The 27,255-nt window shown below is 49.3% G+C and overlaps 1 protein-coding gene across 2 annotated transcripts; it reads right to left on the minus strand.

Annotated features, from left to right (window-relative positions):
• Positions 1 to 10,244: 10,244 nt before the first annotated feature.
• PAFAH2 (platelet activating factor acetylhydrolase 2) lies at positions 10,245 to 27,014 on the minus strand. Of its 2 annotated transcripts, none has more exons than XM_074934254.1 (11): positions 26,995 to 27,014; positions 24,972 to 25,085; positions 22,734 to 22,884; positions 21,809 to 21,905; positions 19,789 to 19,857; positions 18,410 to 18,551; positions 15,551 to 15,664; positions 13,605 to 13,696; positions 13,272 to 13,442; positions 12,009 to 12,157; positions 10,245 to 11,037 (listed from the first exon to the last, which is right to left on the minus strand). In XM_074934254.1, exons 2-11 carry the CDS (start codon positions 25,059 to 25,061, stop codon positions 10,943 to 10,945), a joined length of 1,170 nt encoding a protein of 389 aa, XP_074790355.1. In that variant the 5' UTR covers positions 25,062 to 25,085; positions 26,995 to 27,014; the 3' UTR covers positions 10,245 to 10,942. The 2 variants fall into 2 exon arrangements, with proteins under 2 accessions (XP_074790355.1, XP_074790356.1); XM_074934255.1 differs by lacking the exon at positions 26,995 to 27,014 and adding an exon at positions 26,767 to 26,797.
• Positions 27,015 to 27,255: the final 241 nt, after the last annotated feature.

Genomic DNA, 27,255 nt, shown 5'->3' on the forward strand with positions numbered 1-27,255 from the left:
CCTAGTGTAAAACTAATAAATAAATAATGCAATAATAATAAACGTTTTTGGATTATTTTAGCCTCAGCTGATCCTATGAAATGTAAAGAGAACCTACTCACCCCTAGGATTCTAAAATAAGGGACTGGTGCCGAGTTGGCGACATTGTGAAGGCTACCAGATCTGGGCCCTAGAGGCCCTAAATCTGGAGTGAATTTCACAGTCTATCACTCAGAATGCTTTGCCAGCTCTTCTTGGGATAGAAGCCCTGGGGACAGAGGCTAAGTGCATTGTGGCTGATTGTAGTGGCTATGACACTGTATTGCAAAAAGCTGGCTAGTATATGGGCATCACTGGATGGGATCTGTGCTGCCCACCTGTGTGTCATAGGCCTTTTACTGCTTAGAGCTAAGAGAGATTCTCCTTTAACGCAAGTGGTAGAAACTTGCTCTTTTTGGGAAAGAAGGATCTGAGTTTTATCCCCTGGTGATGCTCTGATATTCCAAGTGTCCAGGGTGTGTAGCCTAGTGAGAACAGGGAAGCTCGTACAATAGATGACCATGGATTTGATACAGATATTAATAAACTAGATTTTCTCTTACCTTCACCTCTGTGTGATTTTCCAAGGCTTTGATGCTGTGGTAAAAATCAATATAAAACCCAGTTTATAATCATTAAACAGAGAATGAGGAATTCTGCTCTGGGAAGTTCTTTAAGGGATTCTGCATTGTTTTTAATTAGGTGGCATAATGCTGCATGTTTGTCCAAACGGGCCCCATTCACGCAATCTGATCCATGCAAATACACTTGCATGGAGCCCCTTTGGAGCTAGTTGGGATTTGCATGGGCATCCGCTCAGATCAGTTTGCCGTGTCAGGGCCTTCATACATTGTGCTCAATCCAGACCTCAGAGAAAGTCTTGTCTTTAAAAAAAAAACAAAACCCCTCTCCCCAAAAGACAAGTCAAGGGATGTTTGAACATATATTTCAATTTATTTTATTGAAATCAACAGGGAACCTTCAGGTGAGTAAATGTTCACCTCGTTTCTCCTTTATAAAGAATTAAGCTTTCAAAGAAACAGAGGATTCTGTTGCGGGCACTGGCTGGTAGATACAATTCACTGGGCGTGTGTGTGTGAATTCTATATCGAGTGATCTGACAAGGCTCAAGGAGTTCTCAGGCTGGGGGAAGGAGTACAAGATACCAGAGGTTAGGATATTAAGACCTTCAGTATCTAGTCTGTGCTGACACTCAGATTTCAGCTGCAGCCCAAGTCACAGCAGCTGCTGTGAAACGCCTTTGAAGATAGCATAGGTTGGGGGCTGAAATTGCTCGGCAAAGATAAGCCAGGGCTTTAAAAAAAATGTATTCCATTCACAGCTGAGTGATGTCTTAAATGAGACTGTGAGGCGAATCTAAATGGGCCACTTTTTTAAAAGCTGCTTGTTTGAATATTAAAACAGATCAGAAATCATTTTTAAATGCCTAGTTTAGCCGGAAGCTAATTCCAAAGCTGCATCTATTACACAGGTGCACCCACAAGCTCTTTGGGGTGAGGACTAGCTTTGGCCCCACTCCTGCAATCGGATCTGCTAGTGCTGACCCTGTAAGGAGCCTCTGCACACCAGGGATGTTTATCTGTGCAGCCTGTACCACACTGAACATACTGGTTTTAAGGGCCTGATCCAATGCCTATGGACGCCAAAGGCAGTTTTGTAGGGCTTTGGAGCAGGCCCTAAATAAACAAACGCACCACGGAATTTAAAAATCTCTGTGCTGTAGGGAGAATAAAACATGGCTCCAGGCCCACCCCAGCAACGACCAAGAGCCGACGACCCTGCAGTGACTGGCGTGAAAAGAGTTAGTGGGTCACCGCCCATTTCTGATGGGGTAGGTGAATGTAGCATAAACCCCATCACTACAGCGGGCATGGATTTTTTCATCTTGCTGGCTTTCTCAGCAGAGGAATCAAAGATGGGATGAACCCTTGCACTTTACTCTTCTTCCAGTGGGACTATCTGAACTAAGCTTTTCCTCCTTGAGGCGTTTCCCCTAAGGAAGGGTTAAGGCTCACTGGCAGGGCGGAGTGGAGTAAGACGGCTTGCTGTACCTGGTTTGTGGATACGCAGAGGGCTTCAGTCTTTGGAGCTATCAATCCAACACCTAATTCTAGTGTTAAATTCATACTAAAATCAAATAATAATAATACTTTGATATTACATAGCATCTTCCAGCAGCTGATTTCCAAATACCTTGCGCAGGTGGGGAAGTCATCTATATTGTACAGGTCAGGGAACTGAGGCACAGAGCAGTTCAGTAGCTTACCCAAGGCCACAGGGGAGATGGCAGCAGAATCAAGAATAGAATCCAAATCTCCTTGTCACCCAATCTCCTAGCTCTAACCACTAGACATCTCTAGAGGGTACCTCCCTCCACACGTGTGGCTGGCATATACCACACAGCAGCTGCGCACACAGTTCTGTTCTATTGTCTGCAATCATTCGATTTATCGGAGGCTGAAATGTGAATGCAAGCATCTGTCTAATAACTGACTGATGGCGGCCAAATTAAAATTCAAGGCTACCTTGGAGGGAAAACAAAGGTTTGGGAATAAAGCATTAATCAAAGCAAAATACTCTGCCCAAAAGGCTCTGGGCTGTTGGACCATTTTACCTTTTCTCCTGGTTCGATTTCATTGGCCTTCAGGATTTTTGCCCTCAGAGACATGCTTCTCCTTGCCACACAATGAAGCACAATTCAATCATCATCTTCATCCACGAGTCCTCTTGTAAAATGCATCAGCTAATGAATGTCCGTATTAGCAGGAGTACTTCAGGCCCCTGGGGAGCTCTGAAAAATGAGATGCACCTTCCACACTGTGACAAAGCAGGACTGTTCTTAATGTTTCCTCTGAATATTGTGGGAGTGCCTCAGTTTCCCCTACGCAGTTCTTAAGTATCTAGGGGGTGGGATAAGGGTGTCTGATCGTTGCAGAGCCCTAGAGGGCAGGTGTGTGCAGGCGTCTGGACACAGAGAATGGCCGACACCCTGTTTCCTGGCAACTGATGGCCTGCGCCCTTCCCCCCTGCAAGGTGAGAGCCTAAAGGGTTGGAGAACAAAGGAATCAGGTGCCCTCCTGGCCCGGGAAAGGGACAAAGCCCGGAGGGGGCGGGGCTGGAAAGAGTTTGAGTTTGGGGCTGGCTGGGGACATGGAGTGAAGTGCAGATGTGGTTGTCTGGCTCACTGGCCCCGCCAAATGGAGCCGGCTGAGGGGTCCTGTTCTCTGAACCTACAAGCTCTGTTTCAGACTATGTTCCTGTCGTCTAATAAACCTTCTGTTTTACTGGCTGGCTGAGAGTCACGTCTGACTGCAGAGTTGGGGTGCAGGACCCTCTGGCTTCCCCAGGAGCCCGCCTGGGCGGACTCGCTGTGGGAAGCGCACGGAAGGGCAGAGGATGCCGAATGCTCCGAGGTCAGACCCAGGAAGGTGGAAGCCGGGTGAGCTGTGTGTCCTGAAGACAGTCTGCTCACAGAGAGGAGACTTCCCCAGAGTCCTGCCTGGCTTCGTAGGGAGCAGTTCCAGAGCATCACCTGGGGACTCCGTGACACACAACTTTTAGTTCAGAAGGTAACCCTGCCCTATGAAACACCCACTACCTGAGCGCTACGGGCCTAGGCTGTCTAGAACTTTTCAAGCGTCAGGATCATAGATGCACTTAAATAACATGCAGATCATTCCCTTGATCTTTAACTGTCCTGGTGAATTGTTTGAGCCATCTAGATAGATTTCCCAGGCATGGTGATGGGCACACTAGAAATGGCACGGTAGTTAGATCGGATAAGCTCCTTTCTACATTAGTTTCTACAGCAGAGAGGTGTGAGGCTTAGGGGGGTCTGATCCGAAGCCTGTTGAAGTTAATGGGATCTTTCCAATAGGCTTTGGCTCCATTGGGCCTACTGTTAATTATAATCCTCAGCATTACTCTGGCCCTAGGTTTGGGAGAACTTTTTGTTAAGACAATAGGGAATGGATCACTTGATAATTCCCTGTTCTGTTCATTCCCTCTGGGGCACCTGGCATTGGCCACTGTCAGAAGACAGGATACTGGGCTAGATGGACCTTTGGTCCGACCCAGTATGGCCGTTCTTATGACTTGGGGTAGGTGTTGGGGTCTGACTTCCATAACCGCAGTAGTTCACGTCCGGGGAGTTGGATGGTATGGCAGCTGAGCGGGTCAGCGATGCTTGTCATCAGGGGAACGTAAGAGGGTTCTAGTGGCTGGTGAGGTTTGGGGGCTTGGGAGGTTCAGACAGCTAGAATGGGGGGAAGGGAGGCCCTGACTACTGGATGCAGGTTGGACTGCACAGCTCATCAGGCGGAAGTATGGAGGGATGGGGATAGGGGGCTGGATGCGTGGGGAGGGTTTCCCTTCCCTGCACCCTCCAAAAATGTGTACGGGAGATTCAATGCATCTACTCAGCACAGATCCAGGCCAGCCTTGCCCCTCTCAGCCACCTGTCTAACTGTGTGTGTCCCCCAACGCCCCCCACCCCTAGCCATTAACGGAGTCGCACTCTCTCTCTCTTTCACACAGAGAGCATTCATCCCAGGAGCACGTTTCTACACCTGCTCCTTATGGCCCGTTATTGATTCTGCTGTATTTCACCATTGGCTTTACAGTCAGTTCCGCTGGAGTGGGGATGAAAAAGCAAAGAGCCAAGGCTTGCTGCAGTGCAAGGATGGGGAGATATACAGAGCCCACCCTGGCAAGCAAAGGGCTGAGCATTAACCAGGCAAGTGGGCTTGTTGGGGGTTTAGCCTGGAGGAAGGGCGACATGATGGGGCTGTAGTCACAAACTAGGGGGTGGTTAGAAAAATCTCTCCTGTACCCGGGTCCTGTTCTGGATATGCCCATGCCCATTCTAGAGGCTTTGAATAGTCCTGACTCAGCAGTCAGTGTAACTGGACTGGGGCTGACCTCGAAGTGTAGATAAGGACAAACTGCGTTTTACACAGATTGAGCCAACTGGGCCGTGGTGCAAATCCCGCCTTGCCCTTGTCAGTCCAGGAGCAGCTGCACCGGATGGCTGGCCAACGAGAGCTGAGCTGGGGCTGTTCTCACTGTGGGGGTTCCAAAGAGCTGGCCGCGTACCCCATCGGTACTATCCTTTTAAGAAAACAGCTGGCTGCTTGTGAATGGTGTAGGTCAAGGAAACAGGCTTGATCCAGCCCAGCGTAAGGCAACCACCAGTTCCCAGGCTGCCTGCTTCAGTCAGTCCCTCCAGCCTGGCTAGGAACTAAGTAGATGACCTCCTCTCTAGGCAAGAGGAAGGATTCCTCAATAGCTAACTCCAGCTTGCTGTAACCCCTCCTGCATCTCCATCTCCCCTGCCAGCCTCTTCTCAGGGAGGGGAATGGTTATATAGGCACTAGAAGCGGATTTCCTGGTGCCCCCATTAACTCCTTCCTTACCACGTAGCTGCATAAGCCCCATCAGTCAAGTACAGACAAGGCCTCAATGCAAAATAAGCTCGTTTGAAAAAAGGCCCCTGGGGTTCTCACCTCCTATTATTGGCCATGCCTGTAACATGGGACGATGCTCCTAACAGATGCCACTGAACACGCATCTGCTCCTCAGGGCAAACGTAGGTGCCGAAGGTGCTAAGTTCGGCAGAGCTGTCTCACCCCCTTTCACTGGAGCGAAGAAACCTCGTGGGCCTGGAGGAGAAGCAAGCCAATCAACCCATCAAGAGAGAGAAAATGGCTTCACTTCATGCCAGATAATACTTGTTTTTTGTGCAGCATCTTCCACACAAGCTGCATCCCAAGGCACTAGAGCTCAACAAAATTTAGAACTAGCATGTAGCTAGAGAGGACCAGGAGTGGGGCGTGAGTGAAGCTAGGAGGGGTGGGCAAAGGGGAGAGGAGACGTTTTCAGGCCAGATTTCCACATGGATGGCGACTCAAAGATACAGGAGAGGAGTTCTGGATGGGAGGAACTGTGGAGGAGAAGGCTCTTGCACCAAGCAGCCAGAACCCATGAGAGAAGAGAGGGGAAAGGTCAGTGCGAGCTCAGGGGAGGGAGGCGATGGAGATGCGGGAGGTCAGCTGGAGCAAGAGTAGGGGAGTTTTCTCTCCTATCTGCAGTTTGGAGCTGGAACCTGAACTGAATGAGGAACCAATGGAGCTATTTGGGGGCAGAGGGTAACGTATGGTACTTTCATCCAGGGATCTCAAAGCACTTTTCAAAGGTGGCAATGACCACCCCCATTTTACAAATGGGGAAACTGAGGCACAGAGGGGCCACAACTTGCCCAAGGCCATACAGCAGACCAGCGGCAGGAACATAACCCCAGCCTCTGGACCCTCAGTCGTGTGCTCTAGGCAATAGATAATACTACCTCCTTTTGCTCATACTTCTCTGTCCGAGCAAGAAGGGGGCAGCCATAGTCTACACCTAGGGCCAGACCCCCCGTCGGCCTGCACCTTGACACCAGCTCAGAACACGGCTAGACTGATTCGGGGGTGTTTTACACCCACTTTGCACTGATGCCAATGACAGCATGAGGTGCAGGGCCAGGGCGAGTTGGGGCCATGGAGTCCAGAGCTGACTTTCATGGAGGAGAAGGCAACAGCGGAGACGAGGGAGATGCAGGGAACGGTGAGGAGATAAGCACTGCACTCATTCATGCAGCACCTATCCCACCCTTAGAGACTAACTAATTTATTTGAGCATAAGCTTTCGTGAGCTACAGCTCACTTCATCGGATGCATACTGTGGAAAGTGTAGAAGATCTTATTATATACACACAAAAAAGCATGAAAAAATACCTCCTCCCACCCCACTCTCCTGCTGGTAATCCAGATGATTACCAGCAGGAGAGTGGGGTGGGAGGAGGTATTTTTTCATGCTTTGTGTGTATATAATAAGATCTTCTACACTTTCCACAGTAGGCATCCGGTGAAGTGAGCTGTAGCTCACGAAAGCTTATGCTCAAATAAATTGGTTAGTCTCTAAGGTGCCACAAGTACTCCTTTTCTTTTTGCGAATACAGACTAACACGGCTGTTACTCTGAAACCTATCCCACCCTTGACGCTGTATCCACTGTGAGCCAAGCAGTGCTCTGGGAACCGAAGGGTCAATGTGTTTCAAAGTCACCTTCTGAGTGAAACATGCTCATTCCCCCCTCCCAGTCCAAGACGCCTCCCCCAGAAGCCCTTACATAAGAGTCTTGCATAATTAATAGCTCTTCCGGGTGGTGCATTGCTGGAGATGGATTGGACGTGAACTGTTCTCTGCACTCCATGTAACCGTCAGAACAAATCCCGCCCAATGTTAATTGAGGGAGGAAATGGAACTTCACTTCTGCACCAGGGACCATCACTCGCTGTTAAAAAGAGGCTTTTCCTCATTACAGTCTCCTCACCAATTAGCTCCCCAAAGCAATTCATTTCAAACTGGAGAGAACTCCCCAGTTAGCCCTGGCGTTCCCACCCACCCGCTTTGTGGGCCCTGAGGTCCCTGCTCTCTGCAGAACAGCCCTGGGATTCTCTGGAACGTTGCAACCTGACCCAGTCCTAGGGTGCGACAAGTCTCTGGCAGATCGTGGGAATGGGTCAAGAAAAAAATAAGGACGCTGGCTGTTTAAGATGATCTGGGTCAGTTCTGCAGCTGGATACCAGACTGCCTTAGGGCTAGATCTTCAGAGGTGCTGGCGGTTTTCAAGTCCCACTGAGGTCAATGGGAGATAAGGCTCTTGGGATCTGGTCGAAAGGCCATTCAAGTTAATGGGAATCTTAAGCCCTTAGTCTCCCTGCCACACAGAACCAAAAGACGATCCCTTCCCGGGCAAATTTGGAGCAGTACTAAGCACCTTGGACCCCGGCTAAACTCTATGAGAGTTGGAGATGCTTCGTATTGCTCAAGGCTTTGGTTCTATCAGCACGTAACAGGCGCTCTCCCCACCCAAGCCGACTGCTGCTGCCAGGCTGTGGTGTGGGTGTCCGTTAACAGGCAGGGAAATGGCCAATACATGGTTACATAAACTCCTCGCTCATTCCAAGAGAGGGAGGAGGAGGAAAAACAACACGGTACATTTTCATTGCACCTTTCATCACAAAGCGTCCCAGAGCGCTTTGCTGGCTTTATATGCACTGGAATCATGTTGCTCACTGTTCAGCAGCCATCTCTTGGGGGAAAGTAACATGAGCAGAGTCTGTCCACACAAACCACTTTTACCCCCAAAGGAAACTGGGTTTCCAAATTCAGCACCTTAAGCAGCTGCCTGCAGCAGGCTCCTCTGGAAGGAAGGATCATTAACATCATATAATCGCCAGGCTGTATCACCTCCACTAAATCATAAAGTAGAGAAGCTAGGGGTGACATTGTACACGGCCCCATCCATCTCGAGGCAGAACTACATGCTGGCGTCAATGGGGAGTTGTCCTTAAAAACGAATGGCACATTATGGCCCTAAATATTTAAAACCTATGCAAAAGCAGCATGCACGGGGAGCGTGCCAATGAACACCCAGAGCTAACCGCTGCCTCGTCAGGGTAAAAAACTTGGGCAAGATCCTCAGTGGGTGTAAATCAGCACAGCTCCATTGGCTTAATGCAGCCATGAGACAAGGATCTGACCCTTTGTATTTCAAAAAAATCCATTGCTCCTCTCTCTCCGCTCACACTCTAGATTATGTATTTTTTAAAAAATTCTTTCAGTTACTAGCTTCTCACCACCCAGGCTGTTTGATTTTATATTTCCCTCAGGGTGGGCAGCAAAACTAGGTTTCCCTTTCTGTTTATAATCAATTTCCCTTTTCATTTACCCCCTTTTCCCTCCCAATCCCTTTGCTGTTGCATTTCCAAGGCAGAAGGGAAATATTTCAATTGTAAGATAAACAAAAATGTTCTGAGTGAAATTAAAAGAATGGAACAGGATTGGTTCTTTTCCTGTTAGGGTTCTTTTACTCCCCCCACCCCAGCCCGGCATCTCTCCCCTCATTTTTTGAAACAAATCTTACATTTTGGACTTACGGGAGGTGATTGTGACCCTCAGTACATCCTCCGGGAAAGCAGAGGTTTTCTTCACCTTCACTTTTGGGGAAACCAAGATTCTAGCCCATTGTGCTCTGTCCTTTGTGCTGGTTCCGATGGCCTTCACTGAAGTAGGTCTGTACTCCAGCTAAAGAACTCTTCATCCCCACTCAAGAATCTCTAAGATGCCAGGACGGCTGCCGGGCTTCCGCCTGCTCTTCCCTCCGACAAATCAGGGTTGTTACTATTTGCACTGTGACAGCATCTACAGGCCCAAATCAGAGAGAAGGGCCCCATTACAGTAGGCTTTGTACGTGCAGGTAAGATGTGGGTTCCATCATCAAATACAGAACAATAGGTATCCATCCTTATCTCTTGTGAATTTTCCCCTAGAGATTCCCAACCCCTGCTGTGTGGCGCAGTACTGGCACACCAGACTTTGGCTGACTGATATGCCCCTTCCCTTGCCACTGTGAAGAGCTTCTCTGTCGGGCCTCAAAGCAATATCACTCCCTGCTTTCTATTTGTCGACATGCTCTCCCTCCCCTTGGAGTTTTGGCTCATGCCAAAATCTAGTTTTTTGATGGTAACAGCAGCCTACACTCCAGAGCAGCTTAGAAACCACTCCTGAATCAGAGAAAGGGACCTTGGCTGATAGAACTGGAGAATGGTCTATTGATGGGGTACAACTGAGCTAAAAGACTGGGAACCTCACTAATGACAAGGCCACTTTCTGGGCTCTATGACCAATTCTCTTTGTATGGAAGGTTGTTGGAACCTGGCTCTTCTAAGGCATGTTTCATCCACAGATCTCAAAGCATTTTACAATCAATTAATATTATTCCCATTTTATAGAAGGGGAAATTGAGGCACAGAGAAGTGAAGTGACTTATCATAGATATCATAGAATATCAGTGTTGGAAGGGACCTCAGGAGGTCATCTAGTCCAACCCCCTGCTCAAAGCAGGACCAATCCCCAATTTTTGCCCCAGTTCCCTAAATGGCCCCCTCAGGGATTGAACTCACAACCCTGGGTGTAGCAGGCCAATGCTCAAACCACTGAGCTATCCCTCCCCCAAACCAATAGCCATGCCAGGAACAGAACCCAGGTCTCAGTACCAGTCTAGTGCCCTATCCACTGCACAATACTGCCTCTCCTATGATAAAAACAAAACAAAAGAGAAAGCTTAGATACGTGTTAGGAACAATATTCTCCATCTTCATTTAATGCACATTTAAGAGAGAAGAAAATACAGTTTCCAATATATGCACCATTTTACAGACAACACCATTTTGACTGACATAATTACTACAGCAGCATTAGTACCTCAGGTAATTCACAGGAGGGGCTTCTGAGAGTTTAACACAAGGGGAGAGATTTTCCCTCCATTGTCTGAAACCAGTGCAATGTAGTTCAGATATAGACAACAAAGTGCATGGGGTGCTGGTAGGAGTCAGAGGGGACCAAGGCAGGTCTCATGTGTGAAGGACTTCTGGGAAAAAATGTATTTAGAGGAGGGATTTGAAGGGGCAAAGAGAAAGGTTTGGGACCTGTTAAAATGGGGGCCACTAAGCCACACCCCACACCTGCTTCTGTCCAATAAGGCATCAGTTTTCTGGTTCCAAAATCAGTTCTAGAGCAGCCAGGCGCCCCAGTCTGTTCTCCGTGGTGAGTTCTAGACCAGAGGAGGGCCCAGTCTCTGGGTTCCATGGTCAACCCTTGACCAGTCAGGGCCTCTAGTCTTCCGGTTCCAGCATGAATTCTGGACTAGTGAGGGCTCCATGTCTCTGGATTCCATCAGCAGCTGCATGATTTACACGTGTCTTTTGCAGTTATTGGAGTTGCTGATTTAAGGGGAAACTACTATCTTCCTGGTATGTAGGATGCCTAACATCCATGCGGACGGACCAGCAGACAGTGTCTCTAAAGGCTGGAGATGCAGAGAGGTGCCTCTGGAATCACTGAGTCACCAATGCCTTCCAGGAGATTATTCCACTGATCAAAATCTTCCTCCAGCTCTAATTGGGGAAGAGAGATGACGAGAGGATTACTCCATGATTACTACACTGCTGGCAAGGCTCAGCAACATGCATTACGAGAGAGCCCCCTGGCCCCATTAGCTGTGCTAGACAATGGCAGGAGCTGATGAGCATTAGTATGTGTGTGTAGCTCTTCCCATAGATCACGAGGCTAACCTAGCCAAATGCACTTGGCTTTGCTTTGTCAGAGGAAGCTGAGGGACCTGTGCTAAGCCCATTTTACAGGGCACTGTCATAACACAGCAAACAGACTCTGCAGATGTGGGGGCGGTGTTTGATTTTTAATGAACCCCCACCCACTTCCCCACATCCGTCATCTGGCATTCTTGTGGCTTGCCCACACAGCAGGATTCTTCCAGAGGGGAGTCCCTCAGTTGGCTAAGTGTTTGGTGTGGCCTAGGCCGTGGGCTTTGCAGACACCCCTGTGAGGAAAGGCAGTATCATTATTGCCATCTGTACATGGGGAAACTGAGTCACGAATGGAGGGGAATTGATTTTCCCCCATTCACAAAGCGAGCAGCTGGCGAGCCAGCAGTGCTTTGCTTCCAGCCCCATACCAAGGCCACTAGACCAGGTGGCGTTGCTAAGGTTTTCACGGCCTCGTCGCAAAACTCATGGTTTTGCCTTTAAATCTGGCACTACCCATAGAAGAAGGTCCCTACCTAACACAGCACAAGACAGGTCACTACACCCCCTCTACGCTCTTCAGAATCTTGGCCAGCTCTGTGTATAGGGCAGGAATGAGGCTCTCCACAGAACACCACGCCCACACATTGGCTAGCATGGTCATCACCCAAGCTGGACAGAAATCCTTCTGTAAGCATCGCCTCCTCCAAACTATCAGCCCCTCCTGGCCAAGGAGGCGAGAGCCTCAGCTCAGATGTCTGGGCGGACAGACGGACCCATTGTACCATCCCAATGAAAAAGATTTTTTCTGCCTAGCGCCGTACCAAGATGTTTCTGCAGGAAAGCAAGCGCCGCCCTGTTGGTGATGTCCAAGCCTGTGTACGGGTCCAGGGTGCCTCTGGTCTGGAACACTCTGTTCAGGAGATTCCCAGCCAGAAAAGTGAAGTCAGTCTGACTCTGATGCACAGATCCCCTGGAGAAGGGAGAAGGAAATGAGTCCTTTGGAGACAGGGATGAAAAGCTCTCATCGACGACTTGGTCTTGCTAGCTTTACAGCCTTGGGTTGGGTCTACATTGGGTTTGGGAATCTCCCACTGGTAGAGACACAGATGGTGCATCAGGAATCATCTGACCCTGCTCACGATACAGCTAGACAGCATGGTGGTAAAAATGCCAGTGGCCATGTGAGCTCTGTCTTCACTATGGTCACTAATCACCAGTGCAGTCACTGCTGGGAGATCTCTCAAAACCACCTAGGGTGAAATCCGGGTCCCATGGGTGCTTTGCCATTGACTTCAATGGGAACAGGATTTCAGCCCCAGCGTAGACAAGGCCTAAGTAACACAATCCACTGCCCGCCCTGACTCATGCATCACTCAGTGGTATTTTCCATAGGCCATATAAATGCACACAGCTCTCTGTAAGCACATAAGACAAGATCCAAGCCTGAACAGCTGCCCACCTAACTGAGACAAACAGCCTGCAAATTAAAGGAAAGCCAAAGGAGGAAGAGGTCCTGTCGGAGGGCAGATCAGTGTGGGGAAGGTGCTGGTGTTGGAGGTTGAGGAGGAATCTGTAGGAAGGTTTCTTGGTGAAAGCGAAAAGGGAGGCAAAGGGGGTAGCAAAAGGCAGAGAGCTGAATATGGGAGAAAGGGGAGTCAGAGTGAGGACTGGGCATGGGGGACAGAGGCGAAGGAAACACGAGCTGAGCTGTCAGCAGGAGCATGGCTCTGAAGGTGAGGACAAGAAGTCCAAAGCAGATGCAGACAAAGGTTGCTGCACATGAGTGGGACAGTAAAACCTGGCACAGAGCGAGCAGTGTTCTGGGATTGTTCACGCACTGGTATAATAGTAACCGTTGGCTCGTATACGGCACTTTTCATCTGAAAATGTCAAATCACTTTACAAGGGATCATAAATAGCACTACCCCCATTTTAAAGATGGGGAAACTGAGACACAGAGCAGGGACGTGACCTGCCCAAGGTCACCCAGCAGGTCAATAGCAGAGCCAGGATGAGCACTCCTGGCTCCCAGGCCATTGCTCTGCCGCTGCCCCACACTGCCCAGGCACAGAGTGCGGACTTACAGGATGGTTATGATCTTGGTCTGTCTGTTTCTGGAGCGGAGTCTCTTCATTTTGGCGACACTTTCTGGAGTCTGGAATTTCTCCGTGTTGATAAAAAGCACCGGCTTGGTCACCTTGGGGTAGAGATCATTTTTCAAAGGGAACATCCAGGCATCGAGAGCAACGGCGCATCTGCAGCAGGATGGAAGACAACAGGGAATTCTTCTGGTATCTAAAGTCTTCTATTCGCATCTGGCCCGTTTCTATAAATGCATCCCCAACTCCCAAGCTGGTGGAGAGTTCTTGCTTCAAGTTTTACTGTTAGTTTAAAAGCAGCATTTGTCCGATACTCACTTAAAATCGACTTCTTTAGCAAGGGCTAGAATTGCTGTCGCTCCTCCGAAAGAGTGGCCCATTACAGCGACTTTAGTCAAATCCACACTCTCCTGCAAAAAGGAGAAAAACTGTAAAGAAGCGAGTCCCCAAACCGCACTGCACAAAGCTCCTGCTGGGGAAGTAGTGACCTCAGGAAAAGCCAGCTTGCTACAAAGGCTCTAAGCTGCATTTGCCAGGAGAGTAGATGTTGGAGGGAGTAAGGGCATCTTAGGGGTGACTCATGAAGTTCCACATCTCTCTGAGGCAGGGATGTATTATGCCCATTTTACAGATGAGGAAACTGAGGCATGGAGCAGGTAAGTGATTTCCCTAAGGTTACACAGTAAGTCTATGGCACCGCTAGTAACAGAACACAGGAGTTCTCAGCTCCCAGTCCCGTGCTCGTTCCAGACCACGGTGCGTCTCGGATTTGGAACCCTCATTTACCAGCGAGTTCCTATTACATTCTGAACCAACACCTTCCCTATTTGAGCTACAGCTTCCCCTCAGCCATCCTTGCTACAAGCCACTGATCTTAGCCACATTCTTTGTCCTAAGGAGCCTGGGGACACAGCATTACTAGCTCCACTGTGTCCTGAAAACACACGGGTATCTCCTGCAGCATTTGGTGACACCTGAGTCACTTGTCATGCATGGCACTGAGGATCAGTGCAGTGGCCATATTCAGACAGCACAACAGAGACGGTGGGTGGAAAATAAAAACATGAAGGGCTCGTCTACGCTTGAAATGCTGCATTTGCAGTTGTAGATAATACCTATGCCGACAGGAGGGGTTCTCCCATCAGCGTAGGTAAGCCACTTCCCCAAGGGGCAGTAGCTAGGCTGGTGGGAGGGAGAATTTGTCTATTGACCTAGCGGCTTCAATATGTTGCTCAGGGGTGTGGATTTTTCCCCTGTGTTGACCTAACTTTTTCATGTAGACCAGGCCTTAGGGTATGTCTACACTTAAAATGCCATAGCAGCATTGCTGTAGACACTCTACCTCCCCGAGAGAAGGTAGCTAGGTTGATGGAAGAACTCCTCTCTCAACCTAGCACTGTCTACACCGGGGGTTAGGGTGGCATAGCTACGTCTCTCCATGGTGTGGATTTTTCACACCCCGGAGAGACGTAGCTACGCCCATGTACGTTTTCAGCATCGACCAGGCCGTAGAATGAATGTGCTGGTACACAATTCTGCAACAAGGGGCACCACAGTGCAAGTCCCCAAGCAGCAGATGCAGTTAGTATTTATAAGAGGCTCAGTGCTAAGCCCTGGAATGGGAGGCTGAAGGGAAGAGTAGTACTTAGTCACTAAAGAACACCTTGTCTTGCCAGTCCAGGAGCAGCACTGTTGGGCCCTGGAGGGATCTGAGTCTCCTAAAATATATATAGCCGGCTCCCCTAAAATATACATAAACAAAATATAAAGAGGGGGGAAAGAAAGAAGAGGCTAGTGAGAAGAAAGGAAGGAGAAAAAATGGGGAGAATATGGAAGGGGTGCAGTTAAAGGGGACAGAAAGAGAAAAGGGAGGAAGGAGGAGAAAAATAAGACAGCGGAGAAGGTGACAGAGGAGATAAAAAGGAAACGAGGGGGTGCAGTGGTGGGACAGGACAAAAGGGAAAATGAATCAGGGGCTTAAAGGATTCTGGTTCTGCAGTTTCGGCCCCCACGCCTCCAATTCCAGGAGGGCAATCTGCAAATTTCACAGAACCAGGCCCATTCCTGCCAGTAACACCACCTGCAAGGGCAACGAAAGGAAGGTGTTGGGTGGAGGAGAGGCTGCTGCTATTGCTGGTAGGAAATCAGATTAAAACAACTGGCCAGCTCGGAAGGCAACCCTGCACAGGTTCCAGTGAATCCCTTCACAAACTGCCTGCACCAAAATGTCTCTCAGCTGCAACTGAAGAGTTGGCTGGAAATACCTTCAGTGCAGACAGATCAAACCCTTTGTGCAAGACATTGGTGACAGCTTTGCCGCTGTTGATGTCCTTCACCAGCTTGAGCCCTCGCACACACTCGTTTGCTCTTTGATGAACCTGTAACAAAAGTGTCCCTGGTTAATTCAACCTCTTCTTTCCTCCAGACTGATCAAGCATCAACACAGGGATGATGATAATATAGAATAATAATGTGCTCTGCCAAGACGCCCTTTGTCTAAGCACATCACAGTGACTTGCAAAGATTAGTAAGTCTCATTACACTAGGTGAGGTCAGTACGTGTCATACCCCTTGCATGCACACATGGAAAGATTAAAGGGCAGGATTCTCCTCTGATTTACACTACTTTTACCTCTGTGTAACTCCACTGAGCTCAATAGGGTTACTCCTGATTTGTACTGCTTTAACGGAGCATAAAATCAGGCCCTCAGAGACTTGCCCAAGGCCACTGGGTGAGTTAGCAGCAGGAATAGAATTCAGGAGTCCCAGCTCCGGTCTCAGGTTTTAAACCACACTGCCTTTCTTGGATCACCGCGAATGTGGAGACAAATGTGGAGGAAAATATAGACACCGCAAGAGGTTCCCAAGGGAAATCGCTATAAATGTATTGGAAAAGCTTCTTAAAATCCAGTTAATTTAATACCACAAACTGCTGAAGATAAGCAAAACATTTCCACTATACCAATAAGTAAGGAGGGTACTCAGAGGACAGAATGTGTTTTGCTCACTGGATCCACCATGGCCGAACCTACCAGCCAGAGGCCAATATGAAAGATAGAGAGAGACTTTCCCCAAAGAGGTCCAAACGCCTAATGAGAAACCCCACTCCCCCCACCCCCGGCCCCCCCAGCTGCTGGGAAGAAGATGATCGCTGGGATTCCTACTGAGGTGCTGTCCCTGGACCCTGCTCAAGGACTCCATTTTTTGTAATAGCTGCAAAAGATATTCTTAAATAATCTGATGAGGTTTTAACACACTGGGTCACAGTGAGGATCTAACGGATCACATTGCCATAGATCCCAGTGTGCCACCAAAAATACATGCACTCTGGAAAGTCTCTTCCCAATTGGCTGGTATTATATTAGCCTCTGTTAGTAGGTATTTTGAAGCTCTCTTGAGACCCAGCCTCCTTCAGGCTGTTGGAAGAGAGAAGTAGGTTGGAGAAGCTGGATCTGCTCTTCCTTCCCTTCCTCAGCATCCTGGCTACCTCAAACAGTGTGAGTGGGCGTATCTCCATAACACTACACCACCCTCCATATCTGGGTCTTCCTCCATAGTGAATAAATTCAGTGCCTGTCTCTGCCGCTGCAGCTGAGTAAAACTGACCTGTTTTTTGAGCATTTCAGGGCTGCCCAAAGGGTTGTAACAGCAACAAAACGGACCAGAGTCTTTGTCAATTTCACTCTGCTGCTGTTTGAGCTCCAGCAGCACTGGAGTGGTCTGTCTGCAGACTCAGGAAGAAAGTCCTGCATTGGAGTCACGTATGGAAGGTGTTCTCCACTTGCAGAAAGGCAAAGAATTTATTTAATGTGCATGTTTAAAGGGAGACCATCAACTTTAAAACAAAATAACACAAAAATCTGTCTAAACTTAGTTTAAAAACTTGCTGTTACAAGTAAAACCAAAGATTTCTATAACTGAGATGGGGAGGTGGGAGGGGGGGAAGAAGAGACCTACTGCAAGTTGTTTTTCTCCCAGTTTGCTTATTCTGGACATTGGACATCACAGTTCATATTTTCCTACGTATAGTCAGCCTGCTGCCCTTGTTTGTGTGGATTTTTCTACAGTGACAAAGGACAGAAAAATATGGTTTTAAAACCACAAACACTAGCAGGGGTCTCAGGGGCAGCACCGGAAACCACAGTTAATCCAGTTTTTTTAAAACAGGCTACATTTCAAGTTGCCATTGTCCTTTTAAACTCAGCAGAAATTGAGAGTTTAGGCCCCTCACTTACTAGGGGACTTTCCTACTTGGCTGGGGTGAGCAGGCAATTGGATTTTTTATGTCCTGTCCAAAACAGCAATGGGAGGAACCTCATAAAAAGTTAGAAATCAGAGTGCTGATAAGCACCTGGATATTTGGAGGCTCATCTGAAGCTTAGCTCAGCCTCTTTAGGCTGCAGAACTGAGCTGGAAACAAGAATCGGTGCTCGAGAGTATTCAGGCAATTTTCTGTTTCCAGTAAGGCAGGAAATACAGCAAAACCAGGCGGGCTGCTTTCTGCCTTGCCCTGAACTCAGACACAAAGAGGCCTATAAAAGTGTGAAAGGCAAACTAGTTAACCAAATGGTTCAGCATCTACAAAACAGGTTCAACTTTAGGTTCAGTTCCAGAAATGGAGACAGGTATGGGCAAAGGAAGAAGAGTAAAGTTATCCAAAACCCTGGGCAGACCCCCATACAGCCCTTCCCCCATACTGCCCTCTGCTGCGGCAGGCTCCTCCCACCCTGGAGCAACGGTGTGGTTTGCTCTAGTGGTGGGTAAAAGGCCAGGCAACTTCCTCTCTGGTTCTCTTCCAAAGTGATGTGAAAACAGAAAATGTTCATAAAACACAAGTGCTCCTCCCTCAGCTGGAGACCGTCTGCAGACTTCACTACCTCCATTGCACTGACTTAGCATTTTCAAGCTTTTCTTTGCAACCGTGATGGCATTTCTTTTTTTAAATGAAAAGAGAGATTCTGGGATCATCATGTGACACTGGCAACTGAGGCCCTAGGCACATGCCCATCATGCGTACGCCTTAGACTGGCCCAGAATTCAGGTGTGATGGATTTTGCCCCTCCCCAAATTGGTTCGGCCACCTCCATCCTAAAAACAGCCCTTCCCTGCCTTTCAGTCATTACCTGTGGGTTTCGAAAATGAAATTCCTTCTGCCCTTCTTGGACCCTTCGAAACGGGATCCATTCCTCCTGCAGCGCAGCCTCCAGGGAATCGGACCCCCCAGCCTCTGCCTTGCAAAAGTAAGTTGTACAGGCAGAATGGTCTCTGCGGGAATAATAGGACAGTGAAGTTAAATCACTGAGCAGCAGCCATGCATCGGAAACATGAGGCATGCAAGGGAAAGGGGAATATTTAGCATTCGATTCAGCTTCTGAATGCTCCCATTCAAAGAGAAGATCAGAGACTGCTCCTGAGTCCTAGTGTTGGATCATATTAAAGAAGTTCTGTATTAAAATTACAAATGAGTTTGATTCCCCATAGTTTAAATTCCAGGGTATTACTAATTAAGAGGTCTCTTGGTTTTTGGTACTGTTTCTCTCCCTCTCTGTGCGAAACTTGCAAGCTGCTAATTGTGTTAGTACATTCTAAGACAGAGTCTGTTCTCAAAGCAATTCTTTGTAATAACAACTACTCACACAGAGAGAGACTCAAAGCAATACTCTGTAACAACAGAAACAGCACCCAGAGACTCCCCACCCTTTTGTTGTATTCATCTCGCTTTGTTAACAGTTGTGGTTAAAATAGAGATAGAGGATGTATGTGGATGGATGCTTGGTGTGGATAATAACTGAATGATCAGGGAGGTGCCAGCCTAAGAATCCAGTGTCCGCCGGCTGAAGAAGGCGTCAAGTGGAAATAACCAGAGGACCCCTGGAAGGCAGACTGGAATCCACCCAACAGCCTCAAGGATGGGAGAACCAAAGAACAAGATAACATCTGGCAGCACGGAGCTGTCAGGAATGTGCTATCTGCTGATTGATTCAATAACAGCATGATGAAGCAATCCCCATAGACTGGCATAGGAAGAAATTCCTATAAAAATGGACTCTAGAAAGTGAGAACTTTGGGGTCTGATTCTGCAAAGCATCAGATGAGCATCTGACAAGGCCCTGCTCCCTCCTCATGTCCAGGCCACCTGGCCAGTGGCTTGGCATGAGCAACTCTAAGGCTGGTAACTATAACAACAACCTTGCAGAACCTGTGTGTGTGTGTGTATGAATGAATGTGTGAATAAATATGAAATTGAATGGAATGTTATAGCTATAACTAACTGTTTACTACGATTCTTTCTGTATTCACAATAAATGTGGCATTTTGCCTTTTCCCCTTTAATAAGATCCTGCTGGATTTTATTTTATTGGTATAACAGTAGGAGGAGAATTCATATCACAAGTCTGCTGAATTAATGATCAACCAGAAAACAAAATATACTAGGGGAGAGGGTGGGTGACCACCAGGAAACAGACGGCATCATGCTGTTCCAAAGGGGGTCGCCACTCACCTGTGCTCCAGCACCATCACCAGAAAGCCACGGGAGGCCATTTCTGCACAGACAGCCGAGTAGACAGTTCTGAAAACATGAGGATGCAAAGGGAAAGCAGAATGAGGGCTCGATCCTCTGGCTCCCAGAGATGCTGAGCACCCTCCACCCCCACTAGACTCAGCAGAAGTCCAAGGCACTCAGCACCTCCAGGACTTGCTCCGCTCCTACACAAGTTTTGCTGCAAGTCTCCTCCCTGTTGAAGAGTGAGAGAGTCATAATCTGAGCCCAGCCACGGGAGTGAGGGACTCCTGGGTTCTAATCCCGGCTCTGACATTGACTTCATCTCTGGGACTTGGCAAAGCCACAATGGCCCCGTTTTCAAAAGGTGCTGAGCACACACCGCTTCCATTGATCTCAGCAGGGGCTGCAGGTGCTCAGCACTTCTGATAATGGGGGTACAGAGAGGCTCGTGACTTGGTTTCCGCATCTGTAAAACGGGCAGAATACCACCCAGGGGCTTTGTGAGGATGGGGTAACATCTGTAAAGTGCGTTGAAGATGAAAAATGCCAAGTGTTGTTATTACTAATAAAGCCAGATACAGAAACACTGTTTGTGCAGTGGCTGAATGTACGGAAAAGCTGCCTACTCCGGAGATCTATTAGACTGTGAAATAGTCTCTTAAGGGAAGTGGTGGAAGCCCCATTGCTTGAATCATTTAAAACTAGATTGGACAAAACACTAGGAAATACACAGTAGGGAACAAAAAGAAAAGGAGAACTTGTGGCACCTTAGAGACTAACCAATTTATTTGAGCATAAGCTTTTGTGAGCTACAGCTCACTTCATCGGATGAATGCATCCGATGAAGTGAGCTGTAGCTCACGAAAGCTTATGCTCAAATAAATTGGTTAGTCTCTAAGGTGCCACAAGTTCTCCTTTTCTTTTTGCAAATACAGACTAACACGGCTGTTACTCTGAAACAGTAGGGAACCAGTTTCCACTGCCCAGCAAGAGGTGTGAGATGATCTAATAGGATTTTGCTGTCCCTAGCATCCATGTTTATATATGCAGTAACTAGGGATGACTTTTTACGTCCAACATAAGGTACTAAGCTATTGGCACAGTATTAAACATAGATTTACAGCAGACGTCAGTGGCTCTGAGAGCCGGGGATCACAGGGTCTCATCCTACAAGAGTGGAGTTTTTGCTGACAATGCCATTGTATATCCTGGTCCTCGGCTTTTATAAGGGATTTGCTGTTGGGGAGGGAGGAGGGCTGTAATGGGACTGGGAGCCTTTCACCTCTAGGTCATCAATTTAAATCCAGAGAAATGGGCCAAAGGGGATTATCATCTGCTGGCTGTCTAGTGTGAAACAAACTGGTGTGGGCCTCCAGCCAGCTCCTTGTGGGAGGTGTGTCCACGCTGCAAAAGCCATCCTCACAACTGGCACCAACTGACTCCCACTCTTGGCTGTCCCAGGACAGGTGCTGAAGATGGAATTGGCCGTAAAAACTAAGCGCTGCTCTTTGCACTAGAAATGGTCCCTCTAAAACAGAAGTAAGATACTTCGGGCCAGATTCTCCGCTGATGTAAACGGGCAGAACTCCACTGCAAATGCTGATTTACACCAGTGGAGGATCTGGCCCATCGGCCAAGCAACATGGAGGCAGCTTGCTCTGCCCCTGCTCTGTGCACAGAACTCCTGTCTCCAGAGCTGCAAGCCTGGCATCTTTCACCAGCATTCCAGTCACTTCCTAAAACAATGACAAGAGACTTGCTTTGGGGGGAATCTGGGCGAGTCTCAGCCTGGGAGCAGGAAACTTTTTAGCCAATCCCTTGGCAGAAATGACTGAGAAGTCCTAACCTCAGCCTGTTGTCTGCATGCATTTAAACCAGCCCCTTGCTGACAGTGCAGACCAGCTGAAAGTTCTGTAAGCGTTATAGGAGAGGCAGCCTCATAGACAGAATACGCCTGAGATCCCTCTCCTCTTTCACCCAGGACCAGGGGTGTGGGAAGTGAGGCCGCGACTCTTACCGAAAGGCTCCCAGGCCATGGGAGAATATGATCAGCGGGTACCTGCTGCCACATGACTTAAAAGGCCCATTCCAGCTCACTGGAACTCTGTAGGACCCTGAAGGAAGAAGTGACAGATGTGAGTGGAGTGAGCCAAGTTGTCAGAGGGTTACAGCTCTGACTCCTGCAGTTGCGGGGCAGCCCCCACGCTCTCGTTTGGTTCTTGGGTTCTTCAGAATCCTGACCCCCTTCCAGCCTCATGTAACCTTCTGTACCAAGGGAACAACAGGAGATCGAGTGGGAGAGGAGTGAGCATCTTCCCAAGCCCTCGCAATTTTCTGTAGCCCAGAGAACATTTCTAAGGCACCCTCCATCCCAAAGCGCTTTGTCACCCTGCTGAAATGCAGCTACCTCTGAGGAACAGGACAGCAGCCAAGCAGTACGTAGCCCGCAAGTGGCGGGGGAGGGCAATTTTGGATGCCACAGCAAGCGTCCACACTAATGGAAAGTGCCAGGGGCTCCACTGTCCCCGTGGCTCTTGCCTTTGGACGTCTCGTTGGAAACTCCTGCACGTGCAGCAAGCTAAACAGTCCACATTTTACCTGCTGCAGAGACCCCGGGTGGGATTTGATCCCAGGTGTTCCAGGGAGTCTAGTTAGTTCAAACCTGAGGCTGTGGTCTCTAAACCACCCGCTATAGTGTTATATTATCCAGTCCTCTCCCTTTCTTGTGGCTAACCTGTAATCATGCTGCCTTATTAGCTTAGAACATAGACCAACCGCTTCCTCTGACTCTGGAGCTAAGGTGGCAGCATGGGGCCGTTTTCCTATGACCGCACTAATCGCATGCTGTTATAACTGCCTCCGTGCATGCTCCCAGGAGGCAGAGAGAGTCTGGGGCAGCCCCCCAGGGGCTGAGATCTATCTGAAGCCATCAGTCCTCTCACCAAAAGTCACACTGAGTAGAGGGGTGCACCACTTCCTGTTCCAGTTGATGTAGTCGGCCAGCCCTTGGCAGTACTCACGGCGCGGGATCCAGAGAGGCTGCTCTGCCCCCTCCTGGGGAAGGCAGGGGTAAAACAACCGGAAGAAAAGCCCCTAAAGAAAAGAAGGGAGGATTGCGGCTCAAATATCACACGTGTGAAACACCCCATCCCACCTAGATCTGAACAGAGAATGTCACAGATTATAAAACCAGAAGGGGCCATTGTGATCATCTGCTCTGACCTCCGGCATCCACCCTTCACTCCAGCATGCAGCCCACACCCTCAATACAGACGTCAAACCAGGTGATCCTCATCTAGCACGTGCCTCTATCCCTGCTCTTTGGCTACGCTGTCAGTAAGTTAGGGGGTTTGATTCACACAGCTCCCAGAAGGCCGGATCCACTCCTCTCCTCGCTCTGCCCATGCTACAGGCAGAGGGATAAGCCCCAATAGTGCCGGAGCTATGTGTGCAGAAGGCGCATGGGAGAAGGAACAGACGGAATGGAAAGGGGACATACAGGAGGAGTGTGGACAGAAAATGGAGAGAGTGGATCGGAGTGGGTGGGTGGGAAGGAAGGAAAAGGAACAAATAATGGGAGGAGAAAATAGGTATTCTTCCTCTCAGGAGTTAGTGCCCCATCCTGCAGAACCGGGACCTAGAACACTAGGCTGCCCAGTTGACCGGGCTGGTTCTAGAACCCAGACCAGCCAACCCACCACTTTCCGTGTGCCCTGATCATCTTCTGCCTACGTTACTGCAGCCAGCGTTCACATCCTTCTCCAGGACTGCTTCCACGTCGCGCCTTATGCATGGAACAACCTCCTCTGTCAGGTCATCAGGGCACCCCACCATTCAAATCCATCCTATTCCCTGTTGTTATAGTGAGGCAGGAGGACTACTACAGTCCAGGTTGAGAAGCTGACGGTAAGACAGCTGATTTCTCTCTGTGCTCACAAATCCACGTGTATTCAGCCGGGTTATATTGCCTGCCCTTCCTCAACTCCACTGGACTTGTATTATCAGCAAAGGCAGAGGAGTTTTGTTATATATAAAAGATCCCTAACGTTCAGCTGAATTGGACTCAAATTGTGCCCTCGCTGGACTGTGTCGCCAGGCAATCTTCTCGATATGACCTTTGCTCTTCCTCCCTCTGTTGGTTAAGCTAATTTGCATATTTGATGAAAATTACACAGTAAGCTGTAGGGGAAGAGACTATGTTGTAATGTGGCTGTACAGCAATGAGCACATGGGGGCCCTGACCCTTGACTGGTGCCTATGGGTGCTACCGTAATACAGATAAACTATAATTATTCACTTCTGTGATGCCAACAAGAAGTAAGTTCATCATGGCAATTTAAACACATCTCAAAGCAGCTCTGTCCCCAGGTTGCCCAGCATGTCCTGTTTACTCTGCATCTCAGGCCTTGTTGCATTGGGAATGGGCCCTGATTCCAGCTGTGGTGCAAACCCCGAGAAGAGACTAGGAAAGCTCTGATTTGCAGCAGCTGAGCTCACCCTAAGCTTGCCCTCTGTTCAAGCTGGGCTTAGCTGGTGCAAATTCTGGCTCTCCTTCTCTGTGCTCAGATGCTGCTACATCAATGGCTGGCCAGTGACTGCTCGAACAGGGGCAAATTCTCAATGCATACAAGAACTCAGACTGAGGCTGGGACACTCTTTACTTCCACATCTTGTACAGCACCAAGCACAGAGTCATGCTTAGTAAATAACAACTGGAGACATGTGCAATGTCAAAACTAACTAGTTTTAAAATGCAGCTTGGTCAGTTTACAAAGGGGATAACATGACGGGATTGGCTTCTATAGCAGGAGACGAGACTCAGTGACCCAGGAGGTCCCTTCCAGTTTTATATTCCTTTGTTCAAGTATCCAGACACAGAATTCAGTTTAAGGAGAGACCAAGAATCCAGTCGGGTCAGCAGGAAATCTGCAGCTGTAATCTCCTTGCTCACATGCCTCACCCCAGCCAGTCTTCAGAGTGACCCTGAGTCACACAGCAGGCAATCTCAAGTACCCCACAGGCTGCATTTACAGGGCTTGCTGCAAGATCAGTTCCAGCAAAACAAATAATCCAATAGCTGGAAACACCATTGCCTTCCTACTCGCTGATCCTCTGTTTCACGCTGGTACAACTAATGAGAAGCAAAACCCCGAGCAGCTAAGCAGTGCTCATTACTGTACCTTCCGGTTGTGGCCCACCATCACATCCGTGCAGCCCACTTGGTGAGGTCCTTTCCCTTGGGGCAGCCCGAGGGACTGCACTCCCCCCATGCCTTCCTGAGCGGGAGACAGTGCCTAGAAAGGGAGAGAGGAGGCTGCAGTGCTAGAACTGTTTCACCCAATGGCTGGTGAAACAGAGCCAGTTCATCTCACTTCCTTCATCTGTTTCCTGTTGAGCAAAACCTCCAACCAAAGCCCAACCTACTGGACTTTGAGAGCTGCAGAACATTGGCTGGCGAGCTTAGCCATCAGGCAGAGAGAGCAGAAGAGTAAGCAAGATTTTATCAGAAGGCCTATGCCACAACCCAGCGGGACAAGGGCAGTGCAAGGAAGCTGCCTTTTGACTCCCAGAATGATTATGGGCAGCAGGGGCAAAACGAACTTATCGTTCCAGCAGGGCACTGGGAGACAGGACTGGGAGATTGGTCCTGCTTCGAGCAGGGGGTTGGACTAGATGACCTTCTGGGGTCCCTTCCAACCCTGATATTCTATGATTCTATGATTCTATGACTCTAGGTTTCAGTCACTGACTCACGGTGTGACGGCAGCTAAATCATTTTTCTCCATGATTCACCTCTGGAAAGTGCTTGAGCTCCTCCAATGAAAGGAAATGCAAGTGCAAAGTACGGTATTATTATTTAATCCTACAGCCACAGAGATTAGAGATGGAAAAGACTCCTATCCATCACTGTAGTATCTAAAAGAGCCAGATTTTGAAAGGTTCCTAAAGATGTACATAGACACTAAGCAGGCTTCACAAAGATGACTAGTGCTCAAGTCCTCAAAAGTGTTTAGGAGCTTAACTCTTATTGATTTCCATGGGAGCTAGGCGCCTTTCAGGGTCTGGGCCATGGTGCCTAACTCCCACGGAGCGGTGCACGACTGTTCCCCATTGTGTATTTTCTAGCACTTTGTCCAGTCTCCAAGCAAAGGGGCTTTCACCACTTTCCTTAGGAGACCGCTGCACTGTCTTCAAGGCTGCTTATAACAATGGCTAACATTACAGCAGGATTTGACCTGCAGCCAGGACCAGGCAAAGCCCCGCTCTGCGCTGATCCCTCTTCACTCAGCCAAGCACAGCTTGTGCATTTTGGTGGCTTGGCAGGGCAGCAGCTCTTGTGAAAGTGCTTTTTGTTGGAGTATTAGCTTAGGTGCATCTTGAAAATGAATTTACAGAACACTTTACACCAACCAATGTCCTGCCCTGGCTGCTGTTTATTGTGGCAGTCGCCTCTCACATGCTTTTTAAGAGATTAACCTTACACCATCTGGACATCTGTAACATGCTAGGGTCGGGACAATGGGGTTCTGTGACTCAGACTGCGGGACTAGACCAGGAGGCAAAGGGTGACAACGCAGGCTTGCTTTTTTCTTTTAAATTGAGCGACATGAGTGAGATTTTCTGATTCTGGGAGCTTCACAAGAGCAATACCTGAGTGATAACACTTGGCTCTTTATATAAGACCTTCTATGTCGGGCTCTTAGGGTGCTGACACCAACCTACAAGGCAGGGAAATATTATCCCAATATGACAGGTGGGGAAACTGAGGCACCAAGCAGGACAGTGACTTGCCCAAGACCACCCAGACAGCTGGAATCGGAACTTCAGCACGGCCACAGGCAGCCCCCCACGCCAGCCCCCCGCAGCCCCCGGCCCTGCTTCCTCCCTCCGTCCCACTCTCCCCCCAGTCCCGTGTGCCCTGCCCCACTGGCTCTTGCTGGCTGCCCCACACCTGCCCCCCTTCACGCCCCCCACCTGTGTCACCCTCCAGCCAGACCTCTGACCCCAGCCCGGCTCCCTCTCTCCCCTCGACAGCGGCCCCCCCGGACAACAGGCCCCCCCAGACGCGGGGGGGGGGGGGAGCGGGAGCCGCCCCCGGGAGCTCAGCGGAAGCAGCAGGGGGCGCGCCCGGCCTGAGAGGGATGGTTCGGGGCGCGGGGCTACTAGGGCCACCCAGGCCGGAACTACAGCGCCGGCACCCACCTGGGCTCCCACCGCCCCAGGGAAAGACGCGGCCGCCCCCCTCCCCCCCGGTGCCTCCTGGGACATGTAGTGTCATTGCCACGCCCAGTGTGAAGGGTCCCGAAGCTCAGCACTACAACTCCCAGAGCTCCCCGCGGCCTGGACTCCTCCCCCCTCCCCCAGCACTACAACTCCCAGAGCTCCCCGCGGCCTGGACTGCCCCCTCCCCCAGCACTACAACTCCCAGAGCTCCCCGCGGCCTGGACTGTCCCCCTCCCCCCA

This window comes from Natator depressus, chromosome 19, assembly GCF_965152275.1.
Source record: "Natator depressus isolate rNatDep1 chromosome 19, rNatDep2.hap1, whole genome shotgun sequence".
Classification (NCBI taxonomy): Eukaryota; Metazoa; Chordata; order Testudines; family Cheloniidae; genus Natator; species Natator depressus.